This window comes from Dermacentor andersoni, chromosome 6, assembly GCF_023375885.2.
Source record: "Dermacentor andersoni chromosome 6, qqDerAnde1_hic_scaffold, whole genome shotgun sequence".
Classification (NCBI taxonomy): domain Eukaryota; kingdom Metazoa; phylum Arthropoda; class Arachnida; order Ixodida; family Ixodidae; genus Dermacentor; species Dermacentor andersoni.
In genome coordinates this window covers 103,575,670-103,591,188 of record NC_092819.1, presented here as the reverse complement: position 1 = coordinate 103,591,188, position 15,519 = coordinate 103,575,670, and the positions used below count along the sequence as shown (strand labels likewise).

Genomic DNA, 15,519 nt, shown 5'->3' with positions numbered 1-15,519 from the left:
ACACTAACGCAGCAGAGCAGTGCTCTGGTTACTCAAACATTGCATATGTAATTTCAAGGCCTCAGGGTTGGCCAGGCGTGTATGCTTTGTCGGTGGGAGGAATGGCCAGTAATGTACTGCGGTAATCACACATGCAAAAAAAAAAGAGGGAGCGCAGCGAAGGGAACCAGGGAATCAGATGAGTTGATGTGGTTAGGCACTTCCCATGTGGGGAAGACGCGCTGCACGTAACAGAACAACATTGGGAATGGCTCTCCTCCAGCTGCACTGCACCTAATTTTGTCGATTACGGTCAACCATGTTCCCATATGGTCCACCTGCACCAGGTACATACATTAATCTCTCTTCACTGATTGGCCACCTCACCGTATTCAGATGACTACGAGTGTGCATTGATGCTAGCGCAACATTTTCGCCACTCAGCCGCTTAGCGGCCGGTGTCTCTATTTTCCCTCTGTCTCTAAAGCATACGACTGTTCGGTCTTTACTTAGCGCTTCTTTACAACAGGCCTTTCTCTACATGGCAGGATCCTATAAGTCCGAGACGTTGGAGTTCATGACCACAGACGTCTCTGGAGGCGCCTGTAAGGTCGCTCTGATTGTTCGTGTGCTTAAGTGTCACGAATCGGGCCACGTGCGGTGTGTATAGAGAGGGGGTTCACTCCCCCCCCCCCATGTCAGCGGGGCAACCGTTTCTGTATTATGTGGGGTCACGGACCGCGCGGTTTTCGGTGACGCGTCGCGGCAGAGGCCAGGCGGGCGAGTGCCGATTCCGGGAAGTCGGTATTGTGCGCAAGGGGTTGGCAGTCTGCCGACGGTCGCACGAGTCTGCACAGTCCTGCCTGGAAAGGGACCGCTGTACGCGGTATCGTGGGTCTGCCGCCCGAGTGCCTGACTAATTGGAGGCGCCGGCGAGGTTAAGAAGGGCTTAACAAACTTGACCCCGTGCCGCATATACGGAGAAGGAATCTATTCTTCTACGCGTCCGGAACGAAATCGCCAGCCGTGTTGTTGGGTGCGACTGCCTGTGGGGTGTCGAAGGTCAGCTTACAGTGCACGCTGTAGGGGTGCGGTGTACACGTGAAGAGTGCATTCGGACGGCGGCGTCTTGTAAACACGCACTCGGAGAACTTTGTCTTGTAGACAATAAGTTTGAAGGACAAGGAGGGCCATCCGTCTCCCACACGACCAGACTTTGAGTACAGCGGCACTACGTGGTGTCGATGCCCCTGCTTCCGAGACATTTGCGGCCTAGACGCCGTTGGGATTAGAGGCGGTCTAGCGATAACTTGTTCGGGCCTGGCGTGTTTTGCTGAGCCCGTCACTAACTACGTAGAAACGAGAGGGCAACGGAGTTTTGGGGAAAAAGGAAAAGAGCTTTGTTTTCCAATATGTTTATTTTTAAGAGTAAGCCCATCCCTCTGGGTTGTGGCTTAACAAACGGTTGACTCTGATTGGCAACTGAACCTGTGGGACGGGCCAACGGCCCTACCGCCTTTTTTTTCTTTGTATATTTGGGCTATAAAAATCGGGACGACATGCTGTCCCTCAGACTTGGCTGAAATCAGGATTGCTGATAGATCAGTGAGCCTCCGTACTATGTACGTTAAAACGAGTCTGGGCTCTAACAGTCATTGAGACAGTCGATGAGTGAGACTTTGTTTCTCAATTGTTCATGTTTGTAATGTATTTGTTTTACCTGCCATGTATATAGAAAAGTTCAACTATAAATATTTCTTGTACATCTGATCTGCATCGTTTCCTGCCTGCGTTTGATCAACAACTGCCGATCATCGTCCGAGAAGCTTCAAGTTCCAGCGGTGAAGCGAGGACTGAGAACGAACGAAACATTACTGGCGCAGCACGACAGGATCGGCAAGCCCCACAACGAGCAACGAGCAGCGAGCCAGGCGCAAGGCAACAGAGGGCCACCAGCCAATTCCGCAACGGTTGCAATTCATCTGGACGAGGACGTCAGGCGGCGCCCCCAGCAGCAACGGGTGAGCGGGATTCCTTGCGTTTTGTCTAGGTTGGCATGGCTGTTGTTCAGTGAGGTTAATGGTGTTCACGCGCAGAACAGCAAATGCGATTGAGGCTAGCGTAAACATTGATACGACATCTGAACAAAGAGAGGGTCAGAGACGGCAGGAACTGCAACGCGTCGGAGAGACCGAGTCTGAGACGTCGGATACTGAAATGGATAGTGAGACGCAAGGCGCTTCGCAGGCTCCGAGCACGACAGATCCAGAGGCCATGGCGGTGAGACGCCTGGAGATGGAGCTAGAAAAGGTGCGCCTACAGCTAGAGTGCGAGCGCATTGCTCTACGGAGAGTGGAGCTTGAGCAGTCGGGCAGGCCGCCTTCGGTGTCGGAAGGAAGCGATCTCCGCCGTGCCAGCACGGATGGAATATCACAGTGTGCTAAAGTGCTTAAGGCATACCGGTTGCCGTGTGACGCTGACGTTCCGATATGGTTTGATGAGGTTGAAAAGTTGTTTTCATCTTTTCAAGTACCAGAACACAGCCGTGTACATTTGATCATGCCTGCGCTGGCCGAGCGGGTCCGTTATCTGTTGCGTGGCCTCAATGACGAGGAATGTACAGATTATGAGACTGTAAAGAAGGCGGTATTAGATGAACTTAAGCTCACGCCAGCTAAATACTTGGAGAGGTTTGAAAAGGCATCGAAACGAAAGGATGAAACTTGGGGTCAGTTCGCGTCCCGCACTAGAACCTACTTGGCCTATTACCTTCAATCTCGAAATGCAAACACAAAAGAAGCTATGACGGAGCTTATGGTCGCTGACCGTATGAAAGCCAGTATAGGCTCAGAAGCCCTTGAATATGTTCTTTTGCGGGAGGGCGAAGATTGGTTTAGGCCAGTGGAGGTGGCGAAAGTGCTCGAGACTTTCGAGCAAGCTAAAGGAAAAGGACGAGCAAGTAAGCCAGCCGCAACAGCCTCATTGCTGCAGCACGCAAAACTAGCTAGCCCGCAGAGGACAAATTTAAAATGCCACGTGTGTCAGGTACAGGGTCACCTAGCCAGAGACTGCCCAAAAGCTTCAAATAAAGAACAGCAGGGGAAGGCGCCGACTGTGCAAAAACAAAGGGTACAGAAGGTAGCTGTTGTAAGTGAAGAACCTCCACCAGAGCAAGAAAGGGTGCTAAGTGCTAGAGTACAAGTCTTAGCTCAAAATGCTAGTTCAGGGAGATCAAAGCTGGAAATTATCCCTATCATGTGCGGGGATATAGCAACGGAAGCTGTGTTGGACACAGGTAGTGAGATAACGGTCGTCCGTAAAAGTATGTTGCCCGTCGTTTTACAGGAGCCATCGGGAACAGTAAGGCTCGAGTCGGCATTCGGAAAGACCATTCGAGCTAACCTAGCTACGCTGCCCGTAGGCATGCATCGCCCGGGGGCTGTGATACAACCGCAGAGGATCGACCTGGTGTGTGCAGTTACTGACGAACTTGCAAATGGGGTTGACTGCCTGTTGTCAAAGGAAGATTGGGAACTACTGCAGGCGCAGGAAAAAGACGAGTTTGGACGAGAAAATATTCCGCGGGTAGCCAATTCCGTGGGAGTCCGATCAGTCGAAATAGTCGATAACACTGAGCCAGACTGCGGTCTTAGTTGCGAAGAAACGACAGACAACATCCCTGCATTGCAAGAGAATAGTTTCATACCAGATGTCACTGGGGTGCCCAGTCAGCGGGAGGAATTTCGAGCGGCTCAGCTTGCCGATGAAAGCCTAAAAAGGGCCTGGAATGATGTGGGAAACGACAAAGCTGGCATGTTCGTGTCAGACAGACTTTTGTACCATTGGGATTCTCCAGCGGGAGTCAAAGTCAGACAACTGGTCCTACCAGAAGAAAGACGCAATGAGGTAGTCACGCTCCGATCCCTGACAGCGAGGGACACATGCGAGGCTTTACTGGAAATTTTCAGTCGTACTGGAGTGCCGGAAACGATCCGTTCAGACCAAGGTACTAACTTCAAATCTCAACTGACACGGTTAATGTTAGAAAAACTGGGCTGTTCACCCAGGTTCTCCACTGCCGAACACCCTGAGAGTAACGGAGTAGTTGAGAGATGGAACAGAGTCCTCAAAAATATGCTGTATCATGTAATGGAGCGGGACCGAAGAAACTGGGACAAGCTCATCCCATTTGTTCTTTGGGCGTATCGCTTGCAAATAAATGACAGAAAGATTTCGGTAGTGGACGCTTACCGACTCAGGCCGTACTACGCTAGAGGGAATCATGCGAGGGTAGTGTTCGAGAAAGACGGAGAATTTGGCCAGGTGGAATACGCGCCGCAAGCTGTATGCACTTCAGCGAGCGAGCACGCAATAACTGAAGACAAGCTAGCTCATTTGGGGTCTGATGCGCGCACGGAAATCGAGGCGGTATTTGAGAAACATCGCTGCGTCTTTGACGGAAAGCCTGGGAGGGTGCAAGTAGGGCGGCACCGCATCGAGCTGGAGGAAGGATGTAAACCAAAGAGGACGTCTCCTTACAGAGTTCCTCAACTATTAAAGGAAGAGTTGCGAAGTCTGTTGAGGCTTTCCGGGTATTATCGGGACTATGTCTCAAACTACGCTGACGTGGCGAGCCCGCTTACAGCTTTGACAAGGCGAAGGGTTTCTAATTCAATTCCAGGGTCGGAAGATGCGCAGTGTGCGTTTGAAAGTCTGAAATTAGCTCTCTGTCAGGCTGTCGCCATGAACACTCCTGAGCCTCATCAGCCGTACTGGCTATTCACTGATGCGTCGGCGACGGCGGCCGGTGCCTGTTTAGCTCAAATGTCAGCGGACGGAAAAGAAAAGCCAATCGCTTTTGCTAGCCATCGCTTTAACCCGACACAGGCGCGCTGGTCGACTATAGAGAGAGAAGCCTTTGCTATTATTTGGGCACTCAAGAAATTTGACTACTGGCTTTTCGGAGCAGTGGTGAATGTTGTCTCTGATCATAACCCATTGTCATATTTGACAACCAGCACCCCGCAGGGGGCCAAGTTAGCAAGATGGGCGCTTTCACTACAGCGCTACAATGTAACGGTGCGTCACCGGAAAGGAACATGTAACGCCAATGCTGATGCATTATCAAGGCTCTCGAATCGTTCATGGGAGCCAATCGAGTAAAGAGCAGAAAAGAAAGGATAGACAAAAACAGCCATGCCAGCTGGGACAGGCGTGAATGTTCCCGTTCACCCGAAGGACGTGTGCGTGGGACAGTTCAGCCTTGATCAAACTTTTTGTAGTTGTTGTCGTCCATGTGTGTGAGGGTTATAAGACTGGACATACTATATATGTATATAACCTGCATATGTCACTTTTCTGCTGTTGTGCCGTGCAGTGCGTTGGAGTGTTACTGTACATACATGAGTATTTCTTTTGCATGCTCACTGCCATGAATGTGTTGATCTTTCGCCCTTTTCTTTTATCGCTGTGAGAAAATTGTTTTTTTTCTCGGTCCTTTCTGTTCATTTTCCTGTTCCTTACGGACTCCGCAGCACCCGTGTTGGGCAGAATATGTCAATTTTCTTTGACGGAACTTTCAGAGCCTAAATTCTAGGATACAGCGCCCTTTGGCTCTTGTAGTATAGCTGGGAACATTGTGAGCCCAGTATACTCTTTAGGAGGGACGTGTAAGGTCGCTCTGATTGTTCGTGTGCTTAAGTGTCACGAATCGGGCCACGTGCGGTGTGTATAGAGAGGGGGTTCACTCCCCCCCCCCCATGTCAGCGGGGCAACCGTTTCTGTATTATGTGGGGTCACGGACCGCGCGGTTTTCGGTGACGCGTCGCGGCAGAGGCCAGGCGGGCGAGTGCCGATTCCGGGAAGTCGGTATTGTGCGCAAGGGGTTGGCAGTCTGCCGACGGTCGCACGAGTCTGCACAGTCCTGCCTGGAAAGGGACCGCTGTACGCGGTATCGTGGGTCTGCCGCCCGAGTGCCTGACTAATTGGAGGCGCCGGCGAGGTTAAGAAGGGCTTAACAAACTTGACCCCGTGCCGCATATACGGAGAAGGAATCTATTCTTCTACGCGTCCGGAACGAAATCGCCAGCCGTGTTGTTGGGTGCGACTGCCTGTGGGGTGTCGAAGGTCAGCTTACAGTGCACGCTGTAGGGGTGCGGTGTACACGTGAAGAGTGCATTCGGACGGCGGCGTCTTGTAAACACGCACTCGGAGAACTTTGTCTTGTAGACAATAAGTTTGAAGGACAAGGAGGGCCATCCGTCTCCCACACGACCAGACTTTGAGTACAGCGGCACTACGTGGTGTCGATGCCCCTGCTTCCGAGACATTTGCGGCCTAGACGCCGTTGGGATTAGAGGCGGTCTAGCGATAACTTGTTCGGGCCTGGCGTGTTTTGCTGAGCCCGTCACTAACTACGTAGAAACGAGAGGGCAACGGAGTTTTGGGGAAAAAGGAAAAGAGCTTTGTTTTCCAATATGTTTATTTTTAAGAGTAAGCCCATCCCTCTGGGTTGTGGCTTAACAAACGGTTGACTCTGATTGGCAACTGAACCTGTGGGACGGGCCAACGGCCCTACCGCCTTTTTTTTCTTTGTATATTTGGGCTATAAAAATCGGGACGACATGCTGTCCCTCAGACTTGGCTGAAATCAGGATTGCTGATAGATCAGTGAGCCTCCGTACTATGTACGTTAAAACGAGTCTGGGCTCTAACAGTCATTGAGACAGTCGATGAGTGAGACTTTGTTTCTCAATTGTTCATGTTTGTAATGTATTTGTTTTACCTGCCATGTATATAGAAAAGTTCAACTATAAATATTTCTTGTACATCTGATCTGCATCGTTTCCTGCCTGCGTTTGATCAACAACTGCCGATCATCGTCCGAGAAGCTTCAAGTTCCAGCGGTGAAGCGAGGACTGAGAACGAACGAAACATTACTGCGCCATTGCGTTTCTCGAAGATCAACGAGCCTATGTGATCGCCTTCGACCACTTGACCCGTTTCTTCTGCGCGCACTTCTTCAGAGAAGCTCCTATTTGTCTGTCGCTAACCTTTCTATTCTCTCCGTTACCTTTTCCCCTGTAGGGTAACTAATCGAACGCTTTTCTTTTTTTTTTTCGGTGACCTTCATCTCTTCGAATTGTCTCTAGCAACAGAGATTGAAATTGAGATTGAAAGAAATTCAAACGATCGCGTCTATGCAACACCTGTATTGCAGAATGGAATTTCAAAATGATCCCTCTCGGCGTGTATTATACCATAAGGGGCATGCATTGAGCGTGAACTAAGAACCAGAAAAAAATGATAACTGCACTTGCCGAACGCACTGCGCTTGAGCTGGATCACATACGTTCGAACTGAAGTTGAGACTCACCAGAGTCGTACGTGTTTTAGGCGGTGGTAAGTCAAGTATAGTGTGACTAGCGCAGTAGTAAACATGCGCGCGTTCGCTAATTGCCCCCGTTTCTATCGCACACAAATATGAGTGGGAACAGCTAGTTTGGAAGGTGGAAGTGAACGCTCTACCGCATACCAGGGCTGAAATCACCCCTCTTGGTGCATGACCAGCGGGAGACTTCGGGCCCTAACTTAATTATTAATCTTTAAAGGAGTACACGGGCCTGTCGGATGCGCCCGTCACTCCTCTGCTCATACCAAAGATAAGAAGAAATGAAATCGCGCAGGAAAATTGAAATCCACAAGCACCTGAGGAGTTTCTATGGCGAGTTCATAACCCTAAAGTACACAAAGTTACTTCCAACGAAACTGCTGCTCGGAAACAGGCAAGTTTAGCCGTCATGTGACAGAAAAGAAAAGATGGCGTAGAAACAGTTGAGGTGTACTGAGCTCCCGAGAGAAAAGACATGTATTCCACCAAGTTTTTCATGCATAGGTTTCATTCAACAAACAGCAATTCTACGTCATAAAATGCTCCATACATCACTATCAGTTTCTCCTACCAAGGGCTCTGTGTCGCTCTAGAATACAAAACGAGGCTGTTTCTGTCCAGTAAATATTCGGCGACAGATTCTTCGGGCAAACGACACTGAAGAGTCCCTGCGCTACGCGCATGTACGGCAGCAAGAAACACGCGCCGCGCACCAAGAAGGCGGAGAGACGGAACGAAGACGTCAGCCCAAGTTGCGGCTTATTTCACCACGGCAGAAACCCGCAGTGCATATATCAGTGACCACTCGCATCTCGCCACGAAGAACGAGTGAGCGCAGCATCACAGGAGGCGGCCTGGTTTCCTTTAGAGATTCATGCCCTCGCCGAGGATTGCCGGTGGCCACGGGAGTCGGCGAAGAACATTCGAGGTGTCTCAAAGAGCTAGAGTGCGCCCCCCACCCAAACAGAGTGCGTGCTTCGCGTAAAATATTCAGCGCGGACGTCCTGACGAATGCGCCTCGGTGTTACTCCTTCCTCTCGAAGTCTCTTGGGCCCCGTGTTGTTCTCCTCAACTTACCCCCCCCCCCTCAAGGCGCACGTTCCAACCCGCTGACGCACACACACACGCACTCACACACACATACACGCACACGCACGACCACACACACACACACACTATCAGTCCTTCCCCTATCGTACATGGCCTTCGCGATGGATATGCGAAAGCCCCAACCTATTCTGTGTCGGTATGTGTTAGTAGCTAGTAGTCGACAGCGGTCTGAAGGCTGTAATAATTTTCATCCGGACGTTGCCACATTTTGCCCATTTCATCCAAAAGTACGATTGGGGAGAGAGTGGAGAAAGAAAAAATCAAGGAGGTCAGCCAGACCAACGTCCCATTTGGCACAACAGGCAGCCGAGGGGAGATGTGTGGGCAGAAAGAGAAAACTGAAAGAGAGAAAGGAGAGAAATAACACCGCGTGCATGCACCGGTGAAGAGCGCATGTGCGCAATCCGACTATGCAGAATATCACCGAAGATTTTCGACTTCGACAAACGAAGCAACGCTTGACGATGCTTCTGTATCAGCGAGAGACATGTTTCAAGGGCATTTTCATCGGAGAGAGGAGTACAGGGCCGCCGCCTCAGCACGACCGGGCTACTGAAAGGCACCGAACCTTGTGCACCCATCGTCCCGAGTGCAGAGATTTGATGGTGTCAGTCATTGACAGGAAAATGAAGAACGAGCGCTTTGAAAGATTAAAAAATAAAGTTAGGCCGTACGACCATCGAAAACACCTATCCACATAAGCGAATAGCTGGCAAAAGTTTTGCCAGAGCGATCAATATGATGTTAATTTATTTGCTTCCTATAGGTTTTCGAAAGTTGCTGTCCGGCAGGAAAAATTACGTCTGGCTGAAACCACAGCCAATCGGACACGTAGCACACGTCCCACCACGCCGAAACAGTCACTAGCAAAGTACTCGTCGAAGTACTTGTTGCCGGCAGCAGTCTCAGATGTTTGCTTCCGCTTCGCCGCGCTAAGCTCCCTTAGAGTTCCTGTGCAGGCTAAATCCCTCGTCTTAGCTTTCTCGACACGTAGGCGAAGTCTCTCTGCCGATTCTTCGCTGAGAATCCGTTTTTTTTTTTGTTCGTATTTATAGCCCCTTACAATGCCACCATGATCGGGGTGAGGCAACCATAAGCTGAACAAGTGGAAGCGACTATATGCAACCCTCCTCCACCGGTACCTACTTCGTTTCATTGGCTCCGTCCCCGCCCATATCATATCAATGTCTGTGAGTGCCTCACCTTTCGGTGCGATGTTACTTGGTCAGATAGGGAAAACGTGTCACAGTAGGCAAAGAAATCTATATTCATTTTAAAATTTTGACGTTTTCTTCGCCTTAGTGTAAGCCCCACTGCTTTTCCTGTTTTGACGTCCGCCTTAAACTATGAACAGATTACATGAGGCTGTTTACATGTTTCACATTTTACGGACGAACACACTTCTTTGTTGTGTCGATAAAGTACAAGTATTCTACTAACGTTATTAAAGTCAGTGTGCTGCAGTGACCACCTGTAACGAGCAAGCTACATTCTCGTACGCTCCAGTATCTCGCTCCCCCTTTGTATTGTATCCAGATGAACGTTCGAAATAAACAGCTAGACAATGGGAAATCATAGAGGAGTGAAATAAAGTTCTGATATCTTGTTTCAGCCGGTACTGCCATCAGTGATTAATCGTCCCAATATCGCTCAATTGGGGGCATCCGTTGTCTGCATGCGTTACTGTTGGCCGCGCACATTCACCCTGCATGTGCTGGGAAATATTTGGGCCAGGACGACAAAATAGAGCCAATAACAAACACGAATCCAATTCCTAGACGCCAGGCGCAGGTCTCGACGGAAAGTACGGAGAGTAACAAGACGTTATTCTGCAACGGACGAGTTATCTGAACCGAAGTTCTTGCTGCAAGAACGCTGGCAAAAGTGAGGCCCGCCAAGGTACACCATATCCGACCGATTCACAGGCTTCTCCCATACCGCACAAGCCAACGCGATATCAGCGCACATCTGGCAAGTCAAGTGGCGCTCCGCAGTAACTGCTTCATATTGTATCTTATTTTCTATGTATATACTTGAAGCTCCCAGCGCCACTACGAGGAAGGCGCTTGCATGTAGGCTGCAGAAAAAAAGCCCTTACTTTTTTTCCCTTCATTGAACCTCCATCCTTCCCCGTTCCGCACCCCCCCCCCCCCCTCTGATCACTATTTAGTTGAGTACATCGTTTGCTTTGTTTCTGACTTGCTCTGCTTTCTCTATCGTATATATCGTGCTTGCCCTTATATAAGACAACACGGATAAAGAGCAATCTGTCCTATGTTGCTTTGGCGACAACAGAAAGTAACGACTTCAACCTTTGTCGATGGTCTAGAGCAATAAAAGACTAAACTAAATAATCAATAAGCATATCGATTTATCCCCCTCCAGCATTGATTGACGCAGACATCGTAACCTACCGCGTACGCAAGTGACGTCCTTTCCTCGCGGAAAGATTACGCCACTAGTTGAGGGCTCACAGCCTACAGCCACTTTGAATCTACAGAGTTATGCCTCGGGCATAGGATGCTGTGACGAAGAGGAGCATATTTCCCTTTTTGGAGAGAGAAATTTCGCTTTATACATTAAGAGTAAGTCGCGGCTCCGAATCCCTGGTCAGCAGGATCCAGCCCTGCCTAAAGCGTTGCTTGACATTGTCCCTGCCCCAAGATGCCGGGCTGTCCACTTGTTTCCGAGACTTAAAGTCTTTCCGATTATAGGTAAAGAAACCAACTCCACTTTATTCTTTTCAATGCAGCTCATATAAAAAAAGAAAGTCGTCTTGTGTGCGAGTTAACACGGGCCCTACAGTTTGCGTTCGCTTTTGTGTGGTTCCTGGTAAACCCTCTCCCATGATCCCCGTTGTATTTCTGTAGAATTACTTCAAGCTTAATTTTCGTTTCGGAACAGAGCGATCCCGCACCACATTCGGTCTTTGTCTTATCTACTAGCTTTCAAATCACTAGTGTTGGCTTCATTTGAACAACATCGAGTTCTAAAATCACTGCTTCAAATATATATCTCTCGAAAAAGCCGAAGATTACGTTTGATGTACATGTCAACTTGCATCGCACTTTCAAGGCAAGAGATTCAGAGAAACATTTTAATATGAGAAAGGTAGAGAGGTCGGCCAGAGGAGCATTGCCTCGAGACGCCAGCCGCCTACCCTGCGTATAGGGAAAACACCAAAACGTCGAGTTATCTAAGGCACATTTCAGTTTTTCTGATTTCTTTCATTGCATTGTTTCTTTTCAGTGGGATCATTTCTTTTTCTTTACATTTGCTATTCTTTCCGTGCTTGCTTTCGTGACTTTAGCGAGCTAACGAACATAAACACAGGTTTGTCTAGCCCCGCCCGAATGCTTCATCTCTCCTTTCTTCTTTTACAGGGAAGCTGTTACAACCAGGTCCTTCAGGATCGTGTCTGTGTATAGACACAGACGTGGGCCGATCCCGAAGATAGTGTAATACACGGCCGACTCGCGGCAGAGGGGAAGCCGGCGTTAAGCAATCCCCATACGTGGGCCGATACCGAAGACAGTACAATGCCGGGCCGACTCGCGGCGGAGGTGAAGCAGGCGTGGGCCGATCCCTAATTTAGTGCAGTACCGGGCCTACCAACGGCGAAGGTGATGTAGGCGTTAAGCACTCCCCATACCTGCGCCGATCCCGAAGATAGTTCTGTGCCGGGCCGACCCGTGGTGGAGGTGCAGTTCGCCATTGAGGGGCCCACGTACACAACTACGCTGACCATCCTTCTTCACAGACGGAGAGAGCACTGAGTTTCTTTTTTCTTGCGACTGCGACCTTGCACCGCCAACTCGACTTTCAGGAAAAGGATACTCTCAAAACTATCACCCAACCAGCGTCACGGCAGCTGAGAAGAGTGGGCCCCTACTCCGTGGAAGCTTGAAAAGCTATGGTGGCCGCTTCTGGTGCAGAACCTCAAGAACGTCCTGGGCCAGGAGGTATGAGCCTGCAAGGAGACCTGGACAGGAGCCTTGGTTCCTTTGGGAACAATAATTTTTTTCCCTTTATCTCTCTCTCTCTCTTGCACTGCACGCTGGAATAGCATAGTGCCTTTTCTCTCTCTCTTTCTTTTCTCTCTCTCTCTCTCCCTCGCTCGCTCGCATGCACACAGGCACGAGCGCACACACGAGCGCACATTTGCGACACTATTGAATATGCCAGCGGGGGAAGCAGTATGTCGAGAGAGAGAGAGAGATAAAAAAGAAAATGTTTGACGATCCGAAAGGCGGGGAGCTCGGCCACAGGAGCTTATCTCGGGCCTGCTACTCCCCAAAAGAAGTGAAGTGTTAGGCTAGTTAAAGGAGGAGGAAGCGACAGCGTAATGCAACAGTGAATTTTACAGTGTTTAGCGTGTAGCGGGTGTAACGAAGTTTTCAAGATTCCTCACTACCTGCTCAAAAATAGCCCACCACGTTTGTAGGTATACTCATATCTATACAAAGGTGGGTATAAAGCGGCATAATGTATACTTCCCCCGGCTTAAATTGCTGCTGATTTCCCAGCACCCTGAAAAATGGGGAGTACTAAACGTTCGCGCGGATGGCAGGTTGATTTAGCTTAGTCTTCTTGTAAGAATGTTTCCAACGACGCCCGTCGCAATATTTTTTAAAGTTTCAGCGTTGTAATTTGTATGTGGCATGTGAGCGCTGCTGATACTATATAGATATCAGATCCGCTTGTAGCCATACTTGTAAAAAGATAAGATGCAAATCATGATCGTAAATTTAAATACGAGAGTTAACGGACGCTTTTGAATCACGATGATGTAACAGAGAAATTTGTTACGCATAGGCCTACTAGCAGAATTCTCACCGACGAGAATGTTAAACAGTATAAGTATAGTCGTTAACGGAGCAAAATGCGCAATGCTGCTAACTTAATCTCTATGTTGGTTTTTTTACTTTAATTTCTTGCCCACGAGCGGGCTGCTATGCCGTAATTAACTGTTTCTTCATCACCCGATACGCGCATTGCGGTGTCATCATTGAGCTTTTTAACAGCATTTCACGAAGCGCAGATTTTACACGCGCCCCTCATATACGCCGGCGCAGTGTGCCCATCACCGAAGTATCCCTTGCTTCGCGTTGGCATATCGCAGGTCCTTAAGGACATTTCCTAGCGTGAATGGTTGTAGCCAAGAAAGAGAAATTGCTCTTTAATGAATCTTGGAGAGATGTGCCTGCCGGCAAGCACGCTTCTCCAGAGTGATATCTTGAAAAATAAATGATACTGAAGCGATACAGACAGTGCGCGTGTCGCAGATACACAACGTGCACAAAACACACCACAGTAATCAACATAGAATTTAACCTATCTCTTGGAGACCAATGTGTGTAATGAAAGTTAAAAGTTATTTCGTTGCAACAGACACACAGGCAGGATTAGTCTATGAGTCAAGCACATGTCGTAGCTCAAGGCATGACACTGCAGTTTTTTATGAATATTCAATGCGTGTATTTGCGGGTGTCCTTTCTTATCTGAATAGTCTATGCAACACTGCGACCATGAGGAATGTCCTGCAACATTTTCGCATTATCTTGGCTAGTCAGTGTCATTAATAGCACTACGAAATAGTGAAATTAGCATCCCCATAATATGAACTCATCTCATCTCATATTTATTTCCCCTGCAGCTTAGCGTACTGCTTAATTGTTTTGTTTCATTCAAAACGTGGAGTCCGTCCTCATGCAGAAATTGCAGCATACTGGTCCGGCGGAGTATTCGCTGTCCATGAACCAGCATTTGTAATTGCCTGCCCGATCAGCTCGAAGCTTTTGTTTCCCTTATCTCTCGCGACGAGTCGCAGGCTAGAGGACAAAAGTTCCGGCTAACGGATCTGCCTTCCTGCGGGATGAATTTCGTTCTCTCTAATCTTGCTGCGCGTTGACTTTTGACGCTTGTCAGAATTCCCGTGTCTCAAGAAAATGGTGACCAGCACACGCAAGTTCAAACTCACACAAGCATGTACACACGTTTGAAAAGTGTGCATATTGCGTGTGATACGCCCCGCCGCGTCACTTGTCAGGCCGCTATGATAACTTGCCTTACATTCTGCTCTCCCTCCTCTGCACGAGAGAACGCTTTATTATGCTGCCATAGTGTTACTGTATATGCTACCAAAGGTAGCATGTACAGTAACTTCATGCCGCCACTACGTACGTGACACGTGATAGTACATCTCCATACAAAATTAACGCCCTCGCAATCTGCGTCCCACTTATTTTTCTACAAGTATTTATCTCCCCGCCTTTTACAGTTCAAGAACTTTAAAGCGGTGATTTACCGAGTTTCGCGAGAAGTGGCCGTTTGGGGCCGAGTCTGTACGCTTCATTATGTTCCCAGAGCTCGCTTCTAGAGCGGAAGGACTTGAAAGCTGGCGATACGCGGAGAGCTTCATACCTAGAAAATACTACAGAGGAATATCTGGTGCCAAGGTTATCAGAGTTCGCTGCCAGCTTGGAGATGATTGGCATTATCCGTTTTGATGCGTACCTCCGGATAAAGCGACGCGATAAAGCGAGTTTTCCTTAACCGGCCAGTGGGCTTGGCAGCACTCCGACAATGCGGTTCACTGACGCCCGACGCCTTTTCGCATTACAGGTGCTCACAGGCTTCTGCTTCCCCGTTGGCGCCTGCTGTTCTCCTGGTGTCACCACGAAGCCTGCGGGCACGCCCGGCTTACGGTGTATTGGCTTGCGGGATACACTTACCTGGCGGAGCATCCTCTATCGTCTGCCCGGGAATGCCAATGCTGACCGACGCTCAGCGCCGCCTCACGTCTACAGTCAGCTGTATGACTTCGTGCGTGGTGTAGGCTCGCCCTGCCCTCAGCGCGCTGGTGCTACAGACGGGCCAACCTCGTCTACCCTCCAGTGCTCCGAAAACGACGCAAGCGCCGTTGACTACTGCGCCGCACCGCCCCTGAACGGAAATTCATCGTATTTATCGTCTTCATACAATCTTGCCTCAGCCGACGCATCGACACAGACATCAACCTTCACGCATAAAACACGTCA

The 15,519-nt window shown here is 49.3% G+C and overlaps 1 protein-coding gene across 1 annotated transcript; it reads left to right on the top strand.

Annotated features, from left to right (window-relative positions):
• The first annotated feature begins 308 nt into the window (after positions 1 to 308).
• LOC140219087 (uncharacterized) lies at positions 309 to 12,447 on the top strand. The gene is made up of 4 exons (XM_072288968.1): positions 309 to 326; positions 1,715 to 1,910; positions 2,249 to 3,846; positions 12,415 to 12,447. Exons 1-4 carry the CDS (start codon positions 309 to 311, stop codon positions 12,445 to 12,447), a joined length of 1,845 nt encoding a protein of 614 aa, XP_072145069.1.
• Positions 12,448 to 15,519: the final 3,072 nt, after the last annotated feature.